The sequence below is a fragment of the Emydura macquarii genome, unplaced genomic scaffold, assembly GCF_026122565.2.
Source record: "Emydura macquarii macquarii isolate MOO-44397 ecotype Brisbane River unplaced genomic scaffold, CSIRO-AGI_Emac_v2 contig_561, whole genome shotgun sequence".
NCBI lineage: Eukaryota > Metazoa > Chordata > Testudines > Chelidae > Emydura > Emydura macquarii.
This window is the reverse complement of record NW_027130698.1, coordinates 13,786,694-13,809,083: the sequence shown is the minus strand read 5'-3', so window position 1 is coordinate 13,809,083 and position 22,390 is coordinate 13,786,694. Positions and strand designations below refer to the sequence as shown.

Genomic DNA, 22,390 nt, shown 5'->3' with positions numbered 1-22,390 from the left:
CTGAAATAATGTATTGGCTGATACTTGGTGTTAATCCATTTTCCTCCCCAAATCCCAGTGTAAACATTGAAAGAATGTCATCTAGTGTGAGTAATTGACTGAAGATGTAAGGGAATTGAGTTCAGAGTCATCCTGAATTTTCTCAGATTCTGCTGCTTTGCAAATATTGCACTTAGATATTGAATAGTTGTATGCTTTACAGAAAGGAAAGCAAATGGTAAGTGCCCAGCTGTCATTAGTGGGAAGTGAGTACAGTAAATGATTTTAAAAATGCATTTAGAAAGGGAGTCTAATTTGAATTGAGATTCTTCATGGAAGTTTTATTTCATTTTTGTCTAAATTAGTAATTGTAATTAACAGCTGCTTATTAGCACAAATACCTTGCATGCAATGTAGCTAGTGTTCTCTTTAGCTTTTTGTGGTCCTTAGTATTTCACTTCTCATGAAATACTGTTGCAGAAAAATATTTAATAAATATGCAATGTATTCCGCAAGCTTTAAATGCTTAAATAGTGCTGCATTCCCACCCACCCCCCACAGCTGAAGGAGTCAATTGGATTTCTTCCTCAGAAAGAAATAGCACTAGTTTGTTTCATACACATAAGTTTGGTGTCTGACTGCATTGATGTGCAGGGTCTGTCACTATTTCTAATTTAGATCTCCACTTCTTTCTTTGCATAGGGACAGGAAAATGTCCTGTGAGGTCCGTAATTCTGACCGTCCAATAGTGGGGAGAAGCCCTGGGGGTTTTTCGCCTTCCTCTGCAGCATGGGGCACGGATCACCTCCTGGTGGATTCTCTGTACCGTGAAGTCTTTTTAAACCATTATTTGAGGACTTCAGTAACTCAGTCATAGATTAGGGGTCTATTACAGGAGTCGGTGGATGAGGTTCTGTGGCTTGCATTGTGCAGGAGATCAGACTAGATGATCATAATGGTCCTTTTTGACCTTAAAGTCTGAGTCTATGAACTGGATAGAGTTGTTTCTGGAGATCATGATGCTGGTCTTCTGTTCAGCATTAGAGGTTAGCTGGAGAGAAATGCAAGACACTTATTCCTTGCTAGTCTTGGCTAACAGCGTCTTCACTTGTACCCCTTAATATAGAAGTACACTGTACTTTAAATTTGAAATTATGATAAACATGTTAATGCCTGAACGTCTTATGATCTATTAATCATTTGAATTAAATTTTTAAAAAATGAAGCAATACATATTTGCTTCCAAGTTTTAAAGAAAGTCAGACTACAGAATTGGTGGAAGTCACTAGCTAAGCACTTGAAACCAGAGTTTGTTGGAGTACTAAATTGGCTAAAGCAGTAGCCTGGTCTGCAAGTATAAAGGGAATATTTTCTTTATTTCAGTTTATTCAACTAGTTCAGACCAGTGACTGGTTCAGAACTGAAGTTAAGAAACCAGCCAGGAGTTGACAAATCAGGAAAGCTTGTTTCCTCTTCCAATCTATGAATAAGAACTCGGTTGTGAGAGGATGAGTTCTAAAATCTTGAAGGACATGGTGACCAGAAATAATCATTTCAATTCATTAATTTAAGATTATACTTCCTTTTAAAATAAATCAGTTTTAAATTCAAAAAGTGGGTTTTTTTTCCCTCATGTATCCAGCACTTAAGGTATTTTTATTTAATAAAAAAAGTACTGCTGTTTTGTGCATTTTTAATTGAACTTGGTACAAATTACAAGTAAAAAATGAATCATCTAATAAATAAGAAATGCATCATTCACCGTAATCTGAATATAGATAAGTTAAGCCATATAACTTTAAATAAATATGTATAGATATTGTTTATCCTGCTTAGCAAAAAGAACACCAAATTTAGTGTCAGAACTAAATTTAGTTGCCAATAACATGTTTTAATAGGTTGATTTTCATTAGTTAGTAACTTTCTTTAGAAAAATAAAGTATGAATGAAAACACGATTAAAATTGATTATTTAAATTAAGGTTTCCCACTTATTGATTTAAATAAATTGTACAACCTGCTGGCTCTAAAGTGTATAACTATCTTTTTAATTTGTGTGCAGGAGATTGAAAGGCTGAAAAGTGAAAAGCCAACATGGGAGAGGAGGCTACGCTGGGAAGGGATGAAATCTGTCTTTGGGGGCCAACCTTCACTCCTGTGGATCAATCCTTTTGCAGGATTTCGAATCAGGCAACTTCTGCTGAGAGCAAAGAAAGGGGGACCTGAGTTTTCTGTGTGAGCCTGCCTAATCATACTGGAACTTGCAAAAATACTATATAAATATTTATTTGGGGCCAGAAAAAGCTATCTACGTATAATCTGTGACGAACTGCAACAAACAAGACATTTGCTTGTAGCAAGCAGAGTTTTATAGTCACAGACATCTCATTAACTTTCAGAAACGTAAACTGGATGCTGTGATGATCTTACAGCAGGATAACAAAAGAAAGAAGCCAAAATGTCGTCATACTACTGTAATTTATTTAATGGGATTAATTATGAATTTTTGTTAAACCCTTTTTATTTGATAAATGTTTTGGGAATTATCTGTGCGTTTTATAAAATTATGTGCTGAGGTGCAGTTGTCAATCATGAGATCAAATATTTATGTTGGAAGCCAATTTTAAATGGCACCAAGCTGTTGAGGTTGTTGTATTACACCACCATGGGTTTGGCTTTATAGTAACTATAAAGCCTTCTAAATCCATTAGTTTTCAGAGAATAATGGTTTATTCAATCCTTTAATTTAATTTATGTTTTCATTTGTCCTAGACAAATTTGTACTGTTACGTCCCACTTCAAACATGCAATCCTTGCAAGCTAATAATTAGGACTTGTGCACGTGGTAACATAAATATGTCAGATGCACCACTCCAGCCCTGCCAAATGTCTTCCGTGATTCACAATAGCATGGCTTGTATTTGGCAGTATTCATCTTAAATGGCATTTAGGTAAGTTCTAAATGTGCAGTCATCAAATATTTTTAATTTCGGCTCTGGGTCAAATTCTGCCCTCCTATACTTGTCTTCAATTCATGGTATATTGACTTTAAAGGAACTCGTGCTTGGGTATCTGAGGATGGCATTTAGTCCTATGTGCAGGGAAAAGAGGGACCAGTGACTAGATCCTCCTGTAGGATTAAAAATGAATGTATTGCAGTTTGGTATAACTGACCCAAAGAACAATCATTCTTGTAAGGTCCTAAGGCCCTTTTGTTTGTTTTTTATTGTACAGATTTTACATGTGCTCAGAAATTGGTACAGTTCACCAGTTGCTAAAACAGAGCCATCACTGAAAGGAGGGAGACTTGCGTCAGAATTAGTGAATGTAATCTCAGCCTCCTTTGTGCAGGTACAAGAAATCGAAGTGTAAAAGGGAAAATGTGTATAATTAGGGAAAATTTTCCATGTAACCATTTTTCAACCAAAACTGCTTGAAAACAAAAGGAATGATCAGTGTAGAAATATAACTGCTTTTTGTGGGCCTGACATAGAACAGTAGTTGTGTTCATAGATCTGCAAGTGTAATGAAACATAGCTGAAAATGGATTATCTAAACACTACAGATAGAAGAATTTTTGTATTTACCATTACTTAGTTCTCTTTGAATTATCCACAGCACAAAGGATAAAACAGGAGCCTTGGTGCATAGCTTGAAACTGTGCCTGGAAAGTAAACAGCTCCCTGTTCTGGGACTTGCCTTAAAGTTGTCCAGTTTTTGTTTTTGCTTTGCCAGCAGCATCAACAATCTTATCCCACCTCAACCAGTATGACATTCTCAAGGATCTTCCATTAGTAAGTTTACATTCACAGACTGAAAATACGCTTTCTTTTCTTGGTGACTTGTTTCTCCATTTCTGTGCAACTCTTTGTGGAATCTTAATTTTTAATCATGCTGACTCTTCATCACATTTACATCCTAGTATATGTGAATTTACTAAGGGATCCAGTATACCATGGTCCAGTGAACAAAACTGTGCAATACTTAGGAAGATGTACACAATGCTTAGGGAGTAGGTATTTAATACTGAGAATTGCCAGTTGGACACAGATAGATGAACAAAAATACATGTATCATGTAAATGAGGGGAAAGGTTGGGAGTTTGACAAGAAGCTTTGAATATTCAGTTCAACATCCTTCATAAATATTGGAGAAAAAATGTATCTGGCTTTGTCATGAGGCTTTTAGTATGTCTATTGTTTAATAAAATATAGTGATGAAAATCAGAAAATATCATTTAAAGCCTTTGATATCTTTGAGCCTTTGATTTTGCGTGTGGGGGTGTGCGTGCATGTGTGCATGCATGTGAGAGAAATCAAGTTTACATGGCTTTTCAAACCCTTGTTACATTGTAACTTTTTAGTGTAAAAATAAAGTAATGAATAAGTCTTAAAGTTAATTAACTTCCACTATCTGTCATTATCATTACCTATGTTTAATTGGACTATCAGCTTTTTAGGTCAGGGACTATGTTTCTCGGGCTTTTAGATTTACATATACACTAACTGAATTTCTAAGTGCATGTGCAAAATTTTCTAGATTACAAAACCAGAAGGGACCTACTGTTATAATTCAGTCTGACCTCAAACACACATTAAATAACAATTGACCCTATGTCATACTTAAGAACACAGCCCATTTTAAAGGCCTCAGTAAAATGCCCAAACTGTTATTGTTCAGCTTCATGGGCACTCTGTTGGCAATCAAAGGGAGAAGCTGCGGCGGCTAGTATTAGTTAGGTAACAGCCACCTATAAAACAGTGGCTGTCAATGAATATAGAACAAGCTCCTCCCACCCCCACAAAGTCAGATACTCCTTACTGAACTCTTCCCTTCAGGAGATTTCATTTCCGTAAAACACCTCCTATATTTGTTTAGGTAGTGTTTAGATATTAAGATAATTAAGATCATATAGTTATAGTAATCCATATTTCTTGATAAAATGTAACCTTCCCTCTTCCTTAGCCATACAATGCATACAACTGAAGATTTAAGGTAAGTGACAGAGGTATGGCTGGGGGTGGTCACGGTGCATAACTTTAAATAGTGAGGGATACTTAGGGAATGATATTTTGTGCATTTTTGTAAGTTGTACTTCTGTGTAAAGATTGATGCATATTCTCAGCTCTCAAAGTATACTGGGTTGGAAAAGGTGTTCACTGCTGTCTGTTCACTAGTACTTCGTAATATGTCCTGAAACTTCATCTGGGATTAAAAATCCATTTTCATTAATGACTGCGCAAATTGGCACATTGAAATATTGCTCACCTTAGCATACTTCCTTTCCACAAGTCAGGATGGGAAAGTAAGATACCAAACTGCAACTGACTCTCAAACAGCAGACTAAAAACTAACTTGTCCTCAGATGTCGCCAGTTTATTTGTCCATCCATCCCCACCCTCCCATCCTGCTCCCCATCCCTCCCCCCCGAAATAGGGGGGAGTGGGATAGATGTATTCTGTATCAACAGCTGCATAGGGTACATCATTTCAGGCAAATAGCGGTATTCTGCAGTTCCCAAGAAGCTGTCTACGGTGTGTTGCAGATGACCGATCCCAAACACTAGCATCAGGACTGGGAAGCTGGCCAGCAAGAAGAAAAGTTTTCTGTCTTATGGAAGGAAAGTGTAGAGGAAGAGGAGGTGGAGAGATGATGAGTCACCTGAGGAAGGCAAAGAGATGAGGGACCCATTTTGGTGGGTGTGGGAGAAACCAAATAGCTCTCTGCTGAGGGCCCCAATATACTTGGGGTCCATTCTTTCTATACATTTGAAGCAGGTTTCTGCCTTTGTGCTGTTTAACTAAAGAACACTTCAAACTTCCCTTTCTGTTTAAGAACCCAAGAAACATCTTGACAAATACCTATTCTGCATCCATGTTTTTGCATTCTGTATGTTGCCATGGGACTCAAGTGGCAATTAAACTTCTTTGCAGTGAAAATTGAATATGATATACAAAGGATGGTGCTGCTTCTGGGCTTGTTTATTTTGAAAATGTGTCTTTGGTTGAAATATTTACATTCAGGGATTGCCTTCTGGTTATGTTCTGAATTTCTTATAGAAATATGTGTTGCTAGCGGCAGTCCTCGCAGCGTTTTCCAGCTGTCCTACAGTAGCAAATCAGTGTAATTTGTATTGCAACAGTGTTTAGTACCAAAATAACAATGTGGATGGTAGCCATCACACAGAGATGCATAATTAATAAAAGTGAAATCTTACTGTGGACTGAATTTCAGTAGTTGCCCTTGGTTCTATAATAGAGTATGTAGTGAGTGTACTCAAGGCTATTCCTGAATATTTTTCCGCATACTAAGATCTGTTATGTAAAGTACATATAAATAAAACACATTTATTAAAGGAGGTAGAGGTGACACTTTGCTTTCGAGGATATACGTTTGCTTTGATAAAGCAATAGGCATGCTGTCGAAGTATTAAAAGGTTTCAAAATTCATTCTTGCACCTTTTATTTAAAAAAAATAAATAAATCCAGAAATCTGATACAATAGATGATATAATAACTTCCAAAGCATATTTGAAAACACCTTCACAGATATATTAGTGATTTTCTTGGAAAGGTCTGTGCTCTGAAAAATAATTCCAATCCTGAGCAGTCGTCTTTTTTACAGATAAGAACACAAACTTTTTAGTTTTGAAATGCTACCAAAACCAATTTGCAAAAAAGATTTAATGTGATATCTTGTTTAAATGTATTTACAAGATCAAATATCAATATGTTGCTGTAGCAAAATATTTTCCCCTAACCTGTTGAGCCATTAAGTGCTAACTACACAGTGCTTATATGCTTTAGCCTGGCTTTGTGGCTATGTCCAATTAAACAGGTTGGTATATATTACTTTCATGCTTACCAATATCAGTTTGTTTTTCTAACCTTTATATGCTTTGGGTGAAAATCTTTAGAGGAAGCATATGCTTAGGAAAATCAGTGCAGAAACTTGAGCAACTTGATACGAAAATGATTCACAAAAAACAAGCAAATCAGAATATGCAACCCTTCCATATGAGCTTTGTTAATATATTACCATATTAAACAATATTCAAAGAATGAAATTTGCTCACTTGATAGATGTATATATAGCTACACTGCATTCATTAGCGATACATGATGGGGGAGGGGAATGGAAGTACGTAATGCTATGTTTGTGCATAATACACTTTTAAAGGTTGGTTGTTGATGCACATAAACTTGTTCTCTAGATGGAGCTGCTAAAATCAAAATATTTTTCTAACGTAATGGCATCTAGGCCAATTTCACAGAGTGCACATTCGAGGAACGAATGAAGTATACTGTATATTACAAAGTGTGTTCAGAGCTCAGATTCAACGCTTAAGTATCCAGTTTTTATGCGGCACTAGGAATGACTCACAAATTATTAGAGTGGGGGAAATAGCTGCTCTGGGAAGACACCAGTATTTTCATTCTTTCCAACTGTGAGCCTATTTCTATTCCTTCAAAAGCACGTTAAAGGTGCAGTGAACTCTTGTCTATGTAAAAAACCGAAACAAAACAAAAAAAGGATTGTGGTTAGTTGCCTTTAATGTACTGTTGATCAATTTATGCAGCCCACTAAGGTGGTGGTTGACTGCTTTTTAACAATACTTTTTGTTGTATAACTTCATTTGATTTAGAGCTTGGTTAACTTCGGAATTACACATTAAGTACAGTGACACCTCAGGATATAAAAGCACAGAATAACATTTTTTCAAAATATATAGTTCATTTACAAATCTATGGGAGAGCTGCTTTTTAAAAGTCTGGATAATTCAGGGCTGTGAAGTTTAAAAAAAAAAATGCTTTCATAGTGTCTGCCCGATGCAGCTACAGCAAAACTACATCTACATGCTGTGTCTTCACATTTTAAGACTGTCACTTTTTTCCAGATATGGTTTTAAGCAACATGCTTGCCCATGCATAGTACAAGAAAATATTTTGGCAAGCCTATTTTCTCAATTTGCTTTTCTAAGATGGGTCCTGAAGTTTACTAGCAGTTGCATTGTTCCTAAGAATTACCTACAATGTCATTATGATCAGATCTATCTAGCATCTTCTACCAACACATTAGATTTATAAAAGACCAACTGTATTGCATTTCTTCTATGCTTCCATTAGCACCCCATTTATCTGACACTCCATTTTTTGGTTCTCTATGTTAACCGGACAACCACCTTCAGGTCCAGAAGGGGGCAATCTCTTCTGTAGTCGCCAGATAAATCTGGATTTTTGATTATCCAATCTGGTCCTGCTCCCAATTAGATCAGATAAACAGGGTTCTGCTGTAGCTTCACTTAAAGCTGAGTTCCATATATATGCACAAAATACTGCCTTCTGCATAGTATATCAAGCTTACATTAGAATCAGAATAAAGAACACTTACCTGGACTTTTATCACAGATCAAATAGGGGTTTCAGCTATTAAAGTATAACAGAATTCTTAAAGCCGTGACACGCCTAACCATGGGTTAGTCTAAATTTAGGGTCTATAATCAATGGCATTATATGTTAGTAAATAACAGCATACAAATTTTGTACAATACCCAGCCTGGATGGAATAAGGAAGTCATAATCTACCGGGGGTTATGAAGAGCACCTCCAATCTATGCTTCAGACAGGCTTTCTACATTTAGCTTGACTGACAGCGGGAATGATGGGAGTATACTTCAACTTGTAATAGAAATGGACTTTCTCATACTGCCAATCTGAGGTATAGCATGCTCATTAGCAATCAACAATAGCTATACAAGATACTTATTTATATTTCTCTAGTCAGGGCCCCACTTTGCTAAGTGCATGAATTAAAAAGTCCCTGCTCCAGCCAGCTTAGTCTTGGTTCTTCTAAAATGAACAACAGCTTGAAGTCCAGGCTGCTCCAGTAAAGAGGGTGATGATATAGAGAGAATATGGATGAGCCACAGTCTAACGACTGTCCCATTTTAATCACTGGCAGGTAAGGGTGTCATCATGAGATCTCATTATAAGCAGGCAAGTGTTGTGCATCGCCATGGCAGAAAGCAGGGATGGTTTAACTTTACACAGGGAGACTGGGTGTTGCTGTGGGCTTCTTTCTTCTGACCCTTATAAAATCTCTTGCTTAGGTACAATGGTCTGAGGCAGTATTTTCACAACAGCCTCTGGCGCTGGGCCTAGTTTGTAGTCTTCGCTTCCTGTGCTGGTAGAAGGAGAAGGAAGGGAAGTTTCTGGAGATGCTTCAAGGGAGAAAAATAAACAAAGAATTAAAACATAGTGGGAGATGACTTTTTTTAAAAAGCATAGTATCTGGTTAGAGACACCAAAGTAGAGTCTCAGGATTCAAGACGGTGGTGTGGATGCAAATTCATGAACAGCACTAAATGGAGTAATTTCTTGGCTGTCTTGGGTTATCTCTATGAAATAATAGTTCTACCTTTTTAAAAAAAGCCTCAACAGGCTAACACCTTTTTCATAACAATGTTCTAATAGGTTTTGTACTTAGATAATTTTACTGAGGAAGTGACTTTCTTTGGTAATGCGGACCATATAAGTTCCTAAGTATCTGAGCACCTCATCACCTTTAACATGTTTATTCTCTCAATACCTCTGTAAGCAAGGGAAGTGCTAACAGCCTCATTTTAATAATTAGTTCTTCTAGAGCGTTCTTCAGCAACAGATCGCAACACGCTCCACAAGGGAGGTAAGTCTCATCATCCCCGTTGCACAGATGGGGAGCAGCCACCCAGAGTCTAAATGACTCGTCCAGGGTCTCACCCAATCTGACAGAATGAAGAACTGAACCCAACTCTCTCAACTCACCGCAAAACACCTGGAGGGCAGGTGGTACAAAAATGGGGTTTTATTCTGTTCTGAATGCAAGTCTCTTCCCCCTTTCACGTTGTGATCAGGGACTTGGTGGCAGGTGGATTATTAGACGTTTCACTAAGCAAGGCACCACATTGTCTTATAAATAATAGTTGGGGAAACGTTTCTCCTCTTCAAAGTACTGATCTCTCATGAGAGAAGCGGATCTCGTACTGGGCTTTGTCAACCACTGGTGGGCTGCAGAGTGCTGACTGGTCACATGGTGCTGGCTCTCCTAGTTGTGTCTTAGCTCAATTGTTGATGCACTTTAACAGCTAAACTACCTTGTGCACATTATTCCTAATTCCTTTTCCAAGCGCACATTTGCTATAGTTGCTAGAAGACGATATGTGACCATGAGTGGAAGAGGTGGTTTGTGTGACGGGGGAGGTGGCTGCTTGTCCACAACATTTCTATCAAGTTGCAGGCCATGTTGTTGGAAGAGGGACAGAATTAGGCCCATCTGCAAATACAGTGAATGCCAGCCTTACGCAACCATGAAAGGAATAATAAAATCAGGTGCCTAGTAATAATGGGCTTCCTTAAAAAACTTCAAAAAAAGTTTCGTGGAAGCTTTAAAGATTCTATGCCCACTGGCCTTGACCTTTCGTGCAGGTTGAATGGTATCATTTCTATTTTGCTGATAATTTACTTCACATGTAATGAAACATGCAGTACTGGTTGCTGTGCACGCCACCTTCTTAATTTTTACACTTCTACCTTTGCTCATATAAAATAGTGTTGCCAGTGCCCTGGATTTTTATTGGGTCTTGTGCTATTTGGGGTGGGGGGTGTTTTGTTTTAAATCCCTGCTCCTGGGTTCAGCTTTCATTTATAAAAAGTAAGTTTCTTGCCCTCATGATTGCAGAGGAAACCTGGGAACTGCGTCAGTGGAAAGTTAAAAAATTAGAATGCGAAAAGAACCTGGGAATTTTTAAAATGTCATGATTTGGAGGGCAGAGTCGGGGGTGACTCGTGATTTTTGAATGTGTGAGATAAACAAAAATTGTAAGTGGAATTGTTATAGTAGGGCACAGTGAGATGTACCCAGTGCACCTTGGATCTATATCTAGGGTGTGAGACTCCCATTAACTTCAGTGGCAGTTTTGCCTGGCTAAAAACTAAGGCAGGATACTGAGGTTTAGAGCTCTATTTTCTCTCCTCCTGGATCTGAGACACGACAGGTCCCATTTACCCCCAAAGCGTGATGCTGAAATAAACCAAACTACATTTATAGGCCCAGCAGCTTCCTCCCCAGTCCCCGCAAGATGCCTGCCAAAAGCATAAAGCTGGACACCTACGGTCTGGAACTGGGTGAATCACAGAACTCATGTTGTTTGGTAAAACTACATGTCCTGGCAGAGGTTGCAGGTTGAGGTTGGAAGGTCCTGATTGGTACTGTACATCAATAGTGGTTCCTGTATAGGAGCATGAAAAAGAAGTCATTCTCCCCGTAGTTCTTAAACGAAAAACCAGAAGATGCATCACTACGACCAGAGGGGTCTCATGTTTTTACAGGGAGTGGAAGAATTGCTCATAGATGGGATGAACAGGAGATGTATCACCAATTTCCTCAATCCCCCGCGTCCCCTCCTACTGCTCTCCTGGGGCACCCCATCATTTCCAACTTTGCCACTGTCACCTTCGTTATATAAAAGCTTGACTTTTCCGCTGCTTCAAGCTCAAGCCCTTTGGCCACTAATACATGGCCGTGACTAACCATGCTATTTGTAGGTGCCCCCAGCTCAGCCCTGAAGATGATGCTCTCACCAGGTTACAATTTACTTTGTCTTAAGGTAAAATTTAATACCCTTGAAGATGGGGTGAGGGGTCAGTTTGGGATGTTCCATCCGTGCGCTAATGAAAAAAGGTCAGATCCTCAGCTGGTATCAATCGCCATCGCTCTAACGTCAGTACAGCTGTGAAAATTTACATCAACGGATGATCTGGCTCTAAAGCATCTTTGATTTGATCAATCTGAAAAGTTCCAATACAGCATGGCAGTGGTGCTAGTGCTGTGGTTAAGGGCTTTGAAACACACATGCTTTTGAAGGCATGTAGGTAAGAAAGAGGGTCTCAGTGGGTTCTTACCTCCCAGAAGCATTTCTTGCAGCAAACTGTCAATCCTCGCCACGCCAAAGAGTTTCATGAACTGGACTTGTTCTATCATCTGCCAGGTGATGCTCTGGAGAGGTGGCAGCAGGAGGAGGATGTCACTGAATCGCCCTCGAGAGTCGTACTGCCGGTCATTTATGTAATCCTCCAGGTTGACCTGCACCTGGAATCTCATGTTCTTCACCTTCCCAGGCTCGCTCAGGCCTTTACAGTCTGGGAGATAGACAGAGACACTTACACAAGCTGGAACACGTCTGTCAGTCATCCAGACTCGAGAAGAAAAGATTAAATGCAATTGCAAGAGACTTTTTTTTTTTTTTTTTAATTTTTCTCCTTTAGAATAGAAGTTGGAACGTCCCCAGAGTAACATGGCAGCTCAATGTTAACCTGTCCAAGTTCACGTCCCATCGAGAGCAGAACAATGTCAAAAGGGAATGGTAAGAAAATAGGAGGATCAACAATACTGGTATTTTCAAGAAATGCCATGAACGATACATTGTCTCTTCTCAGACCTGACCTCTCACTCCACCCACTCACATGCCCTTTTATTTCTATCACAATTCTTCTCTTGGAATCCCAGGATCTGCCACAGATGATAGAGGTTTGGTAAACCGGAGAGACTCTTACCTGGGTCAAAGAATATGATTGCTTTAAGGCAAGCATACTCATTCTCATCAACCTGGATGTCGCGTAAGGGCTTTACCAGCTCATCCAGGATTCGGATGGCTACTCGAGCGATTTCCAGTTCTGGGCAGTGCATAGGAATGATGAAATCATTTCCTGTGGAGATGAAAAAACATCTGTTTCAGCCATTTACACCAGCTCTTCAGACACGGGGCATTACCAGATCACCCATTTTGTCACACGCCGTCAGCCATATCTTCAGAATGCAACACGGGATTGCGTGTATAACTTGCCCGTGCAATTTTGTGTTCAAATTCAGAATCTACACAGACAAATATCTACTTAGATGCATTTGGGTGCTTAATTACCCAATTTGTACATGCAGTTGCACAAGGTAACAATAGCAGTGTAGACGTGATGACACATGTTAGCAACCAGAGTACATGCCCAGGGACCTTTAGAGGACTTGAATGCTGTTTGCTGGCCTGTGCTGAAAAAGGTGCCACCATCTCTATGCTGCTCTTGTTACTCATGCTAGCTAGATTTAAGCGGACACGTGCTGCAATCACCCTTCCCTTTGCAGTGTGCAGATAGCTTCATAGAACTGTGGACATTCGATACCCATGAGCAGAGGTAACATTTACAGGCTGTCTCTAAGTAAAACATTTTAATTTTCCAACTCCCATGCAAATACTTTGGACTAAAACTCAAGGCCCACAAGAGCCATGCATGAGTCTCTTCACCTTGTCTGGAGATAAGGCGTGATCTGTTATCTCTGCAGTATTTCTCCCCTTCCCTGAGCCAGTACCAAGCTATCCATGAGTCTGGGGCTCCATGCAGTGGGAGGTCTGTGGGGCCGAGAGGATGCATATCATCTCTCCACTGGCTCTGTGGAGATTCCCCAACAGTACGGGACAGCCCTGAGCAATAACGATCCTCCTTAAAGAGGGGACTTATGGCCGTTGCTGACAGCAAATGTCTTATCAGCGTGGCTTTCTTGTTAAGGCAGTGTAGGTTGGGTACAGAGGCACAGAGTCCTGGCCTCCTGCTGATCCTTCAGTATCTGTGCAGATCCTGGCAATATCTGGGGCCAGGGAACCAGTCTTGTGACCTGTTTGTCCCCCCTCAATGGACCATTGGGAAGAAAACACCTCACAGAGAACCTCGTGGAGATTTTCTCACCCTTAGTCCGATGGATTTTTCCTTGGGATGCAGAGATAAGGCCCTGAATTTTAAGGGGTGACTTGATTACAGTCTTTACATGGGAAACAAATATTTAATACTGGACTCTTCAATCTAGCAGAGAAAGGTATAGCACAATCCAATGGCTGGAAGTTAAAGTCAGACAAATTTAGACTGGAAATAAGGCATAAATATTTAAGTGAGAGTTATTAACCACTGGAACAATTTATCAAGGGTTATGATGGAGTCTCCATCACTGACAGTTTTTAAATCAAGATTGGATGCTTTTCTAAAAAATCTGCTCTAGCAATTTAGCCTGGGGAAGTTCTATGGCCTGTGTTATACAAGAGGTCAGACTAGATGACCACTGTGGTCCATTCTGGCCGTGGAATCTATGAATTAGCTACTCAGAGGTATAAACCTAACACAGAGCAACGCATGCAGGTTTCTTCCTCCAACCCCATTAGAAGTCTGCCTTCCAGTGTTCCAAAGATGGGTCACTATAAGGCTTAGTGTGCCTACATTTAAACCAGGAGAGACGCACAAATCTAGTAGCTTAATATCAACATTCGAGCAAAGCAATAAAAGCAGAGGACTGGGAGGCGCATATTGGCAAGAAGGCCAATGGTATATTGGGCTGCATTAGGAGGGGCATTGCTAGCAGGTCACGGGAAGTGATTATTCCCCTCTATTCGGCATTGGTGAGGCCGCATTTAGAATATTGTGTCCAGTTTTGGGCCCCCCAATACAAAAAGGATGTGGAGAAGTTGGAGAGAGTCCAGCGGAGGGCAACAAAAATGATTAGGGGGCTGGAGCACAGGACTTATGAGGAGAGGCTGAGGGAACTGGGCTTGTTTAGTCTGCAAAAGAGAAGAGTGAGGGGGATTTGATAGCGGCCTTTAACTACCTGAAAGGGGGTTCTAGGGAGGATGGGGCTAGGCTGTTCTCGGTGGTGGCAGATGACAGAACAAGGAGCAACGGTCTCAAGTTGCAGGGAGGGAGGTCTAGGTTGGACATTAGGAAAAAGTTTTTTACTAGGAGGGTGGTGAAGCACTGGAATGGGTTACCTAAGGAGGTGGTGGAATCTCCATCCTTAGAGGTTTTTAAGCTGCGGCTTGACAAAGCCCTGGTTGGGATGATATAGCAGAGGTTAGTCCTGCTTTGAGCAGGGGGTTGGACTAGATGACCTCCTGAGGTCCCTTCCAACTCTAATATTCTATGATTCTATGATTCTATGATTTGCATGTAATATGGTGACTTCAATTGCAAAATGACAGGGGGCCATGGTTTGAGTTTGTATTTATTTTTCTCTTAGCCACATAATGAAAAATGTCTTCCTAGCAGCCTAAATTAGTAATACAGCAGTTTGTTGGCTAAAATATGATGATCTTGCCTATTAATACATTTTCTCTCATCCAGAAAGTTCCCCGAGCTCTTTGATCTACAAACAGATGTCTAGAGAGAGGACTTTATCCCCCATGGAATTGCAGCCACCTCTGGAGAAAAGCCTGGCAACAATTTAACAGAGTACAGCATAAGCAGTGAAATATATCTTAGCTAGCTGAATGCAGGGGGAATTGAAGATAGGTAGGATACACAATAATTATCCAGCACGTTAATCTGTGCAAACTTCAAAGCAAGAATGAGTTTTATTCTGTTACCTAATAATAGAAAATCTGTATATGGTATTGACCGTTTAGCAACTCCCAGGAGTAGATGTTCTCCTGCGTGGGCTCTTAGCAAGGCAACCTGCAGATTACAGGGAAGAAACAGAGAGTATTACCCTTCAACAGCAGACAAAGGAACAGTCAAGTGATTGATGTATACAGAATGGGGGGAAATTCTGCTCTCATTTAAATCAGTGTAAATCAGGAATAGCTCCCCTGTAGTCAATGGAATTACTCCTGGGGTAATTGAGAGCAGAATCTGACATTTAACTTAACTAGATCTTGACTCTTTAGATTTTAGAAACATTATATTTATGAAACATTAAAGCAAAACCCATTTTGCAAAGCAAGAACAAAGAAGAACATCTTTTATTTGATACTGCCCTGGAAACAGTGGCTATTGTATCTTACTACCAGCAAATAACGAGAGAAAAAATACAACCCTTCTTTTGACCCATCATTCTCAATGCTGACTCAGCTGAGCAAATGCAATATTTTTCTTGTCATCCATAGGTAGCAATCATTTCTAATTAATTAGAATTTTAAAAGGCCAGGATTTCATTGTTACAGACTCCCCTGCAAGCAATTTCTTGCTCTCCATGGTGAATTCTATTGAATAACAGCCAGTTTCACATTAAAGGGCAGGGACTATGAATTCATATTAAACAAAATGGATTGAGTGAATGATACCCCAGTCCCAGTTCACCTGGTCATCCAGTGGAAGCTCACAGAATGCTGGAATATATTTTGCCCATTCGACAAGGGCTAAAAGCTGCTGTTTCATGGACTCGCACACATCATTAATGTTTGCAACCTTCTTCATAGCAAGATCGGCATTGTGCACTGGACTGAGAGCTGAGTACTGAATGAAAAACAAAACACAATTTGTATGTAGAACAGGCACAAGTGTTGCTTTGTTGATCAAAACACCTGGTCAAGTATGCTGTAATAACTCTTTCCTACATATCAGTGTGGATTTAGTGTTCACAGAGTTTTTTTAAAGTCATTCGTTTTGTCTTATCTCAAATAAAAGGTTGGACATTTCACAATGATTCGCAGAGAACGGTGTGTTTGTTGAGTATCAATGACGCAAGAATGTTTGCAGTCACCACCAGGTGGTGCTGTGTCACAACAGAGGCGTAATGACTGCAGCAGCTTATTGTCCATGTATCTTACATTACAGACTTACCAGATTTTACAAACAGATTTTCTTTCTATCGATCAAACGCACAGGATCTGGGTGCTTTGCCAATCATTTAAAATGGCAGACCCAAAGATCATCTCACCTAGTCTCCCAAGCAGCAGCTTGTTATGAAATACAAACACCCCCATTTAGCAATCTCCCTAACTCTTTTCGACGACTCAGAGGTGACAAATGGGCCCTGCAGTGTGAACTAAAGGACTTGTTAGTGTGTCACAAGCCAGGATGTGAATCTACAGTGTGCAAGTTTTGCCACAGGGTACTGTCGCTTGTGCATGGTGCTGCAGGGCACTAAAGTGCCCTTTGATAAGTCACACTTCAGATTCACGCCCTGGCACTCATGGGCCCGGTAGATCAGCCCTGAAAGGTGACATGCTTTAATGCATGTTACAAACACAGCGATTCTTGAATACATGAAAACATTTTTATATGTAAAGGAAATCCGGACCATACATCTGGAAGAAAAAAGACTGTTCGTACTGAAAATTAAAAGAATGGCCTTAGTCGTTTTTTTTAAATCAAACTGCACTTTAGAGTGTGCTGGAGGTGTTGTGTGGGGTAAGGAAGAGAAGGGAGCGAGCAGAGGATGTTAGGATTGTTAGGTTTAAATCCCAGTTTATTAGTTCTTTGCTCTTCTACAGTCGCTTTTCCACCCTAATGACGCTCTGACATTTGCAGATCTTGCATTTATATTGAGGGAAGCCTAAATTCTTAACAAGTTATATGCTGTACCTCTAGGAATGTCTTCATGCATCACTTAAATGCAGCCACCTCGGGGGTGGAACGCAGCAAATGAGGTGGACAGCAAGGCAATGCAGCAATGTAGGATAAGACGTGACTAAGATTACCGTATCCACCTGGACCACGAGGGGGAATTGGTAGGTAGAATGTAATTGCTCAGGCTGTAATGCAGCCAGGACACAGAGGCTAGGATCCAGATCTTCCAAGCAATTTAACTTCAATTGATCCCAATGTAGTTAGGAGCCTAAATCCCTTTGTGGATCTGACACTAGTTGTCCAACTCTTGCAATAGTTGACATGGGATTGTTAATGTCTTCAGGTTGCCAGGAATTCAGTTTTGCATCTCATGTGAAAGATGGCGCCTCCATTAGCATGTCACCAGCTAAAAGGCTAAGCAATGACCCCAGAGAGAACCATTAATAGTGCTTCCTGGTGCAATTAGTTGTTCCACAGAAATGCCATCCAAGGACTGAGTAGACTCAGCCCGGCTTATCTTGGCAAGTTCGCAGTCTGAAGGGGCCATCAACCCTTCTACTAATGATTGTCAACGTGTTTCATACCTGCTGTGCCATAACCTCAGCCTGGGTCAGTACAGTGATCGACAGGGATCCGTTGTCCTCATAGCTACTTCGGCGAATGCTAATCCTGTCCCGTTCATTCTGCACAGCTTAAAAGACAGAAAGAATGACAGTCATGTTACGAGTTAGATTGCCTTTCCCTGCCATCACTGACCGCAGCTATTTGCTATCATCAAGAACTCCGCAATTTGCTGGTCATTTTATGAGTCAATAAATAGATACTATTCAAAACGGTCAAGAATTTAAATAGAGAGACACGGTGGGTGAGCGAATATCTTTTACTGGACCACTCTCCCACAAACAGAAATTTGTCCAATAAACAAAATTCATCTCACCCATCTTGTCTCTCTAATAGCCTGGACTGACACAGCTACCACAACACTGCATAAAATAATTTAAATTGTTACTAACATTGAAATAACTATTTCAATGGAGGGGGGGGGAGGAGAGATTATGGGCTGCAATGGCTTCTCTGAGTGTTTCAGTATGTCCTACCTGTAGGAGAGCACATGTGTAACATGCCCTTCAGTTTCAGGGCCTACTGCTGCAACTAAATCCACATGGATAGATCCTGGCATGGAGTAGTCCCAGTGGTATTTATTATTTGTATTATGGTAGAGCCTAGAGTTTCCAATTGAAAGTGGAGCTCCATTGAGTTAAGTGCCATACAGCCACATAGTAAGAGACAACTGAAGAGTTCTCAATCTAAATAGACGATAGAAAATAGTCAAGGATGGGAAAATGGAGGTATAGAGAGGTGATGTGACTTCTCCAAGATCACCTTACAAATCAGTGAAAGAGCCAAGACTAGAACCTTGGTTGCCTGGGTCCCATTGTCTCCAAAGTGTTTCACAAAGTCAACCGTTTGTCTTTCTCACCACCAGAAGTTGATCCAATAAAAGATATTGCCTCACACAAACTGGAGCAGAAGTGGGTAGGAAATCAGAGCAAGGGAGAAAAGATGAGGCCAAGAGTTGATGACATGGGGAGCTAGAGGCAGGCAGGTCCAGATGCCAAGGGCTGCAGAAGAGGAAGCTCATGAAGTAAGAGCGGTGAGACTATGATGGGCTATAAAAAGAGGATGGAGCAAGATGAACAGAGCGAGCATGCAGAGAGAGAGATTAAAAGCCTTGTCCAAAGCCTGAAGAAGTCAATGGGAATTGTTTAATTGATTTCAGTGGGCTGTAGATCAGGCTGTAAGTCCATGAGATTTGATACAGCAACATCATGGAAAGTTTGAAAGTCTGGGAAGATAATTTTTAATTGGACCCTGAAATGAGTAGAAAGTTGTTTGGGGTTCTCATGGTGTGGTCACACTTCTCAGTAGAGTTTGTGCCCCCATCACTATATTGCCACATTCACAACACTGGAAGAGACATTGTGTGATGTGCGCATGGAGGGGTATTCTATTTCTGTTCTAATCTACACGTGTTCTTGTTCACACTCATCACCATAGCTCGTAGCTCATCTGAGCTTCTTCCAGTAGCACAATAAGAAATGTGGCTATACCTCTGCCACGTGTTGTTTGTTTTTTCATCCTCTCCCCAGAGTGAGAAGCAGGGCAGTACAGTGTTTTGTACTGAGGAAGAGCAGCAATCATCTTTATGACCACTTTATTAAAGAATCCCTGGACAAGGAAGCCTTGGATTCTATAGCCCTCGCTCTAAAAGACCAGCAGACTTGTTCATGATGCTGCTCGTTCCTTAGAAGAGATCAGTCCTAATCAATGGGCTATCCACCCAAAATAGGATGCTCGTGCACAACTAAGGAAGTAAACAAAGAAAAGATTTATTTCAGAGGGCGAAGAGTTACAAAGGGATCTCACAAAACTGGCTGACTGGCAGATGAAATGGCAGATGAAATTCAATGTTGATAAATGCAAAGTAATGCACACTGGGAAAACATAATTCCAACTATACATACAAAATGATGGGGTCTAAAAGTTAGCTGTTACCACTCAAGAACGAGATCTTGGAGTCATTGTGGATAGTTTTCTGTAAACATCCACGCAATGTGCAGCGGCAGTCAAAAAAGCTAACAGAATGCTGGGAATCATTAGGAAAGGGATCGATAATAAGACAGAAAGTATCGTATTGCCTCTTTCTAAATCCATGGTACACCCACAACTTGAATGCTAGGTACAGGTCTGGGTGCCCCATCTCAAAAAAGCTATATCGGAAGTGAAAAACGTACATAAAAAGACAACTAAAATGATTAGGGGTATGGAAAAGCTTCCATATGAGGAGAGCTTAATAAGACTGGGACTTTTCGGCTTGGAAAAGAGACAATGAAGGGGGTGACATGATAGAGGTCGATAAAATCATGACAATGTGGAGAAAGTAAAAAAGGAAGTGTTATTTACTCCTTCTCATAACACAAAAACTAGGGGTCACCAAATGAAATTAATACGTAGCAGGTTTAAAACAAACAAACAGGAAGTATTTCTTCACACAATGCACAGTCAACCTGTGGAACGCCTTGCCAAAGCATATTGTGAAGGCCAAGACTATAACGGGGTTCAAAAAAGAACTAGATAAGTTCACGGAGGACTGCTCCATCAATGGCTATTAGCCAGGATAGGAAGGGATTGCTGTTTGCCAGAGGCTGGGAATGGCTAATGGGATGGATTGCTTGATGATGACCTGTTCTATTCATTTCCTCTGAAGCCCCTGGCACTGGCCACTGTCGGAAGATAGGATACTGGGCTAGATGGAACATTGGTCTGACCCAGTATGGCCGTTCTTATGTGCTTACATTCTGTTTGAGAGGCCCACACAAATGATGGCTGCTAAAATATTTCAAAGTGGCCAATCAATAACAGCAACAGAACTCCCCTTTGGATACATAATTCCTTTCAAACACAAGGGAAAACAATTCACAGGTCATAAGTGGTCAGACATTCAGCAACTTCAGAAACTTGCAAAAGTTTCGCAGTTGAGAAAGCATCACATCGTCTGCCAGGATTTTCTTTCTAGACAGACAGACAAACCCACTCGCATCTGCTGGATAAAACTGCTCTGACCTTTCAGTTCTGGGCTCTACACCACTCAGTCTGCTGCAAAAGAAAATGACTGGAATGATAACTGGCTTTATAATTGAAAGCAGTAAGGCAGCCGGCCTTGGGTGGGGTTCTTTGGTTCACAGAGAGTTCTGATAGCACTGGATTATCACACTCTCACAGCTTTGGGTCCCCATTGTTTAATAGTGCTCAAGCACCAAATCTCTGTAACAGGAAGAGCTCCTGCCTACAAGGAGCGCAGCCAAACAACACAAAGGAATCCTGGGATGTGGTAGATCCTAGTTCCAGTGCCTGCAGATTAAAAAACCATGTATTTCGATCTCCCACTTGCCAGGTGATTTGGCTATTCTGTGGGTCTCATGTTTTTCACAAACGTTTTCAAAAGGGCTCGGTTTCATTCCCATGAGGAAGGAAACCAAATTCCGTAACCAACGTTTTCCATGTAATGGAATTCCTTTGGCCAGCCTAGATCCAGGCTGAAAAGTGCCATTCTTGTTTTCAAAACAGAATCTTCACCCTCTTGCAGTTGGTTCATAGGGATCATTTTAGATCATTAGCTGAACTGGAGAGGAGGAGAAGAACGGCTTTGAAATAAATTATTTGCATATACATTTTTTCCCACTGCTCAACCAGATTTAGCAGCTATTTGCCCTTTAACTTTGTTAAGCACTTTGGGATACAATTTGTTTGCAGGATGCGCTGCAAAATAAAATGGTCTAATTGTACGGGATTTGGCTATTGAATAAAAACACAGCCGGTGAAAAAACATCTCCTTCCTTCTTTACAAAGACCAACTAGCTGTGAAAAATGCCTGTCCTCCTCTGCACACAGAAAGCAGATAAATAATAGACTAACAAGTGGCTTTGCTGATAATTACAGCTACCTTTAATTTTTGCATCGATTTCCCCTGCTGATCTCACTCTGTGGACTCAGTGCAGCAAAGAATGATCAGCGCAATAATCACACTCACGGAAAGCTCCTGAAGATAGGTTCAATAGCTTCCTGGCAGTTCATACGGTTTGGCAAAATACAATGTGGGATTTCAATCCACAGCTTCTTAAAGCTCAGGGACAGCATGATTGCGTATGTACCAATAATACAGTACATCTCCACCTTCTCCTACGTACATGTTTGAAATCAAAACTCCTTTTGCTTACATACAGGGATGACTCAGATGGGCAGACTAGATTTAACTCTAAGCAGCGAGTGTTCTGCCGCAGCTCTTATTAAGATATATTAACCCCTTGGATGCTGCAAGTTTATATTATATTGTAAACTTTGGGCAGGCTCTTTTTTTGTCATATGTATGTACAGGGGGTAGCACAATCAGGCTTCTTTGGGACTCCCAGAAGCTACTGCAATGCAAATACTAAATAATAATATTGTAGCCAGGCATGTCCTCCTAAGCATCCATTTAACCATCAGTATTTTAAGCTG

At 40.5% G+C, this 22,390-nt stretch overlaps 2 protein-coding genes across 4 annotated transcripts in view; one reads left to right on the top strand and one right to left on the bottom strand.

Moving 5' to 3' along the window:
• ZDHHC7 (zinc finger DHHC-type palmitoyltransferase 7) overlaps nt 1–5,360 on the top strand; it is a 29,171-nt gene extending 23,811 nt beyond the window's left edge. Inside the window, exons 7-8 of one of the 2 annotated variants that reach the window (XR_010918355.1) lie at nt 2,041–2,929; nt 3,213–5,360. Coding sequence is in view for 1 of the 2 variants with exons in the window: in XM_067540191.1 (XP_067396292.1) it covers nt 2,041–2,217 (177 nt within the window). In the remaining variant the exon portion in view is untranslated. Of the gene's footprint in view, nt 1–2,040 lie in introns of both variants that reach the window. The other variant, XM_067540191.1, reaches the window with a different exon arrangement.
• A 1,072-nt stretch (nt 5,361–6,432) lies between these two features.
• The window catches only part of LOC137147804 (hepatocyte nuclear factor 4-beta-like), a 38,750-nt gene continuing 22,792 nt past the window's right edge, over nt 6,433–22,390 (bottom strand). For both annotated transcript variants that reach the window (XM_067540189.1, XM_067540190.1), the window contains 7 exons: nt 17,917–18,023; nt 16,121–16,276; nt 15,409–15,496; nt 12,569–12,721; nt 11,918–12,154; nt 11,128–11,244; nt 6,433–9,198 (listed from right to left, as the gene is read on the bottom strand). In XM_067540189.1, coding sequence (XP_067396290.1) covers nt 9,068–9,198; nt 11,128–11,244; nt 11,918–12,154; nt 12,569–12,721; nt 15,409–15,496; nt 16,121–16,276; nt 17,917–18,023 — 989 coding nt within the window. In that variant the 3' untranslated portion in view covers nt 6,433–9,067. The remainder of the gene's footprint in view (nt 9,199–11,127; nt 11,245–11,917; nt 12,155–12,568; nt 12,722–15,408; nt 15,497–16,120; nt 16,277–17,916; nt 18,024–22,390) is intronic.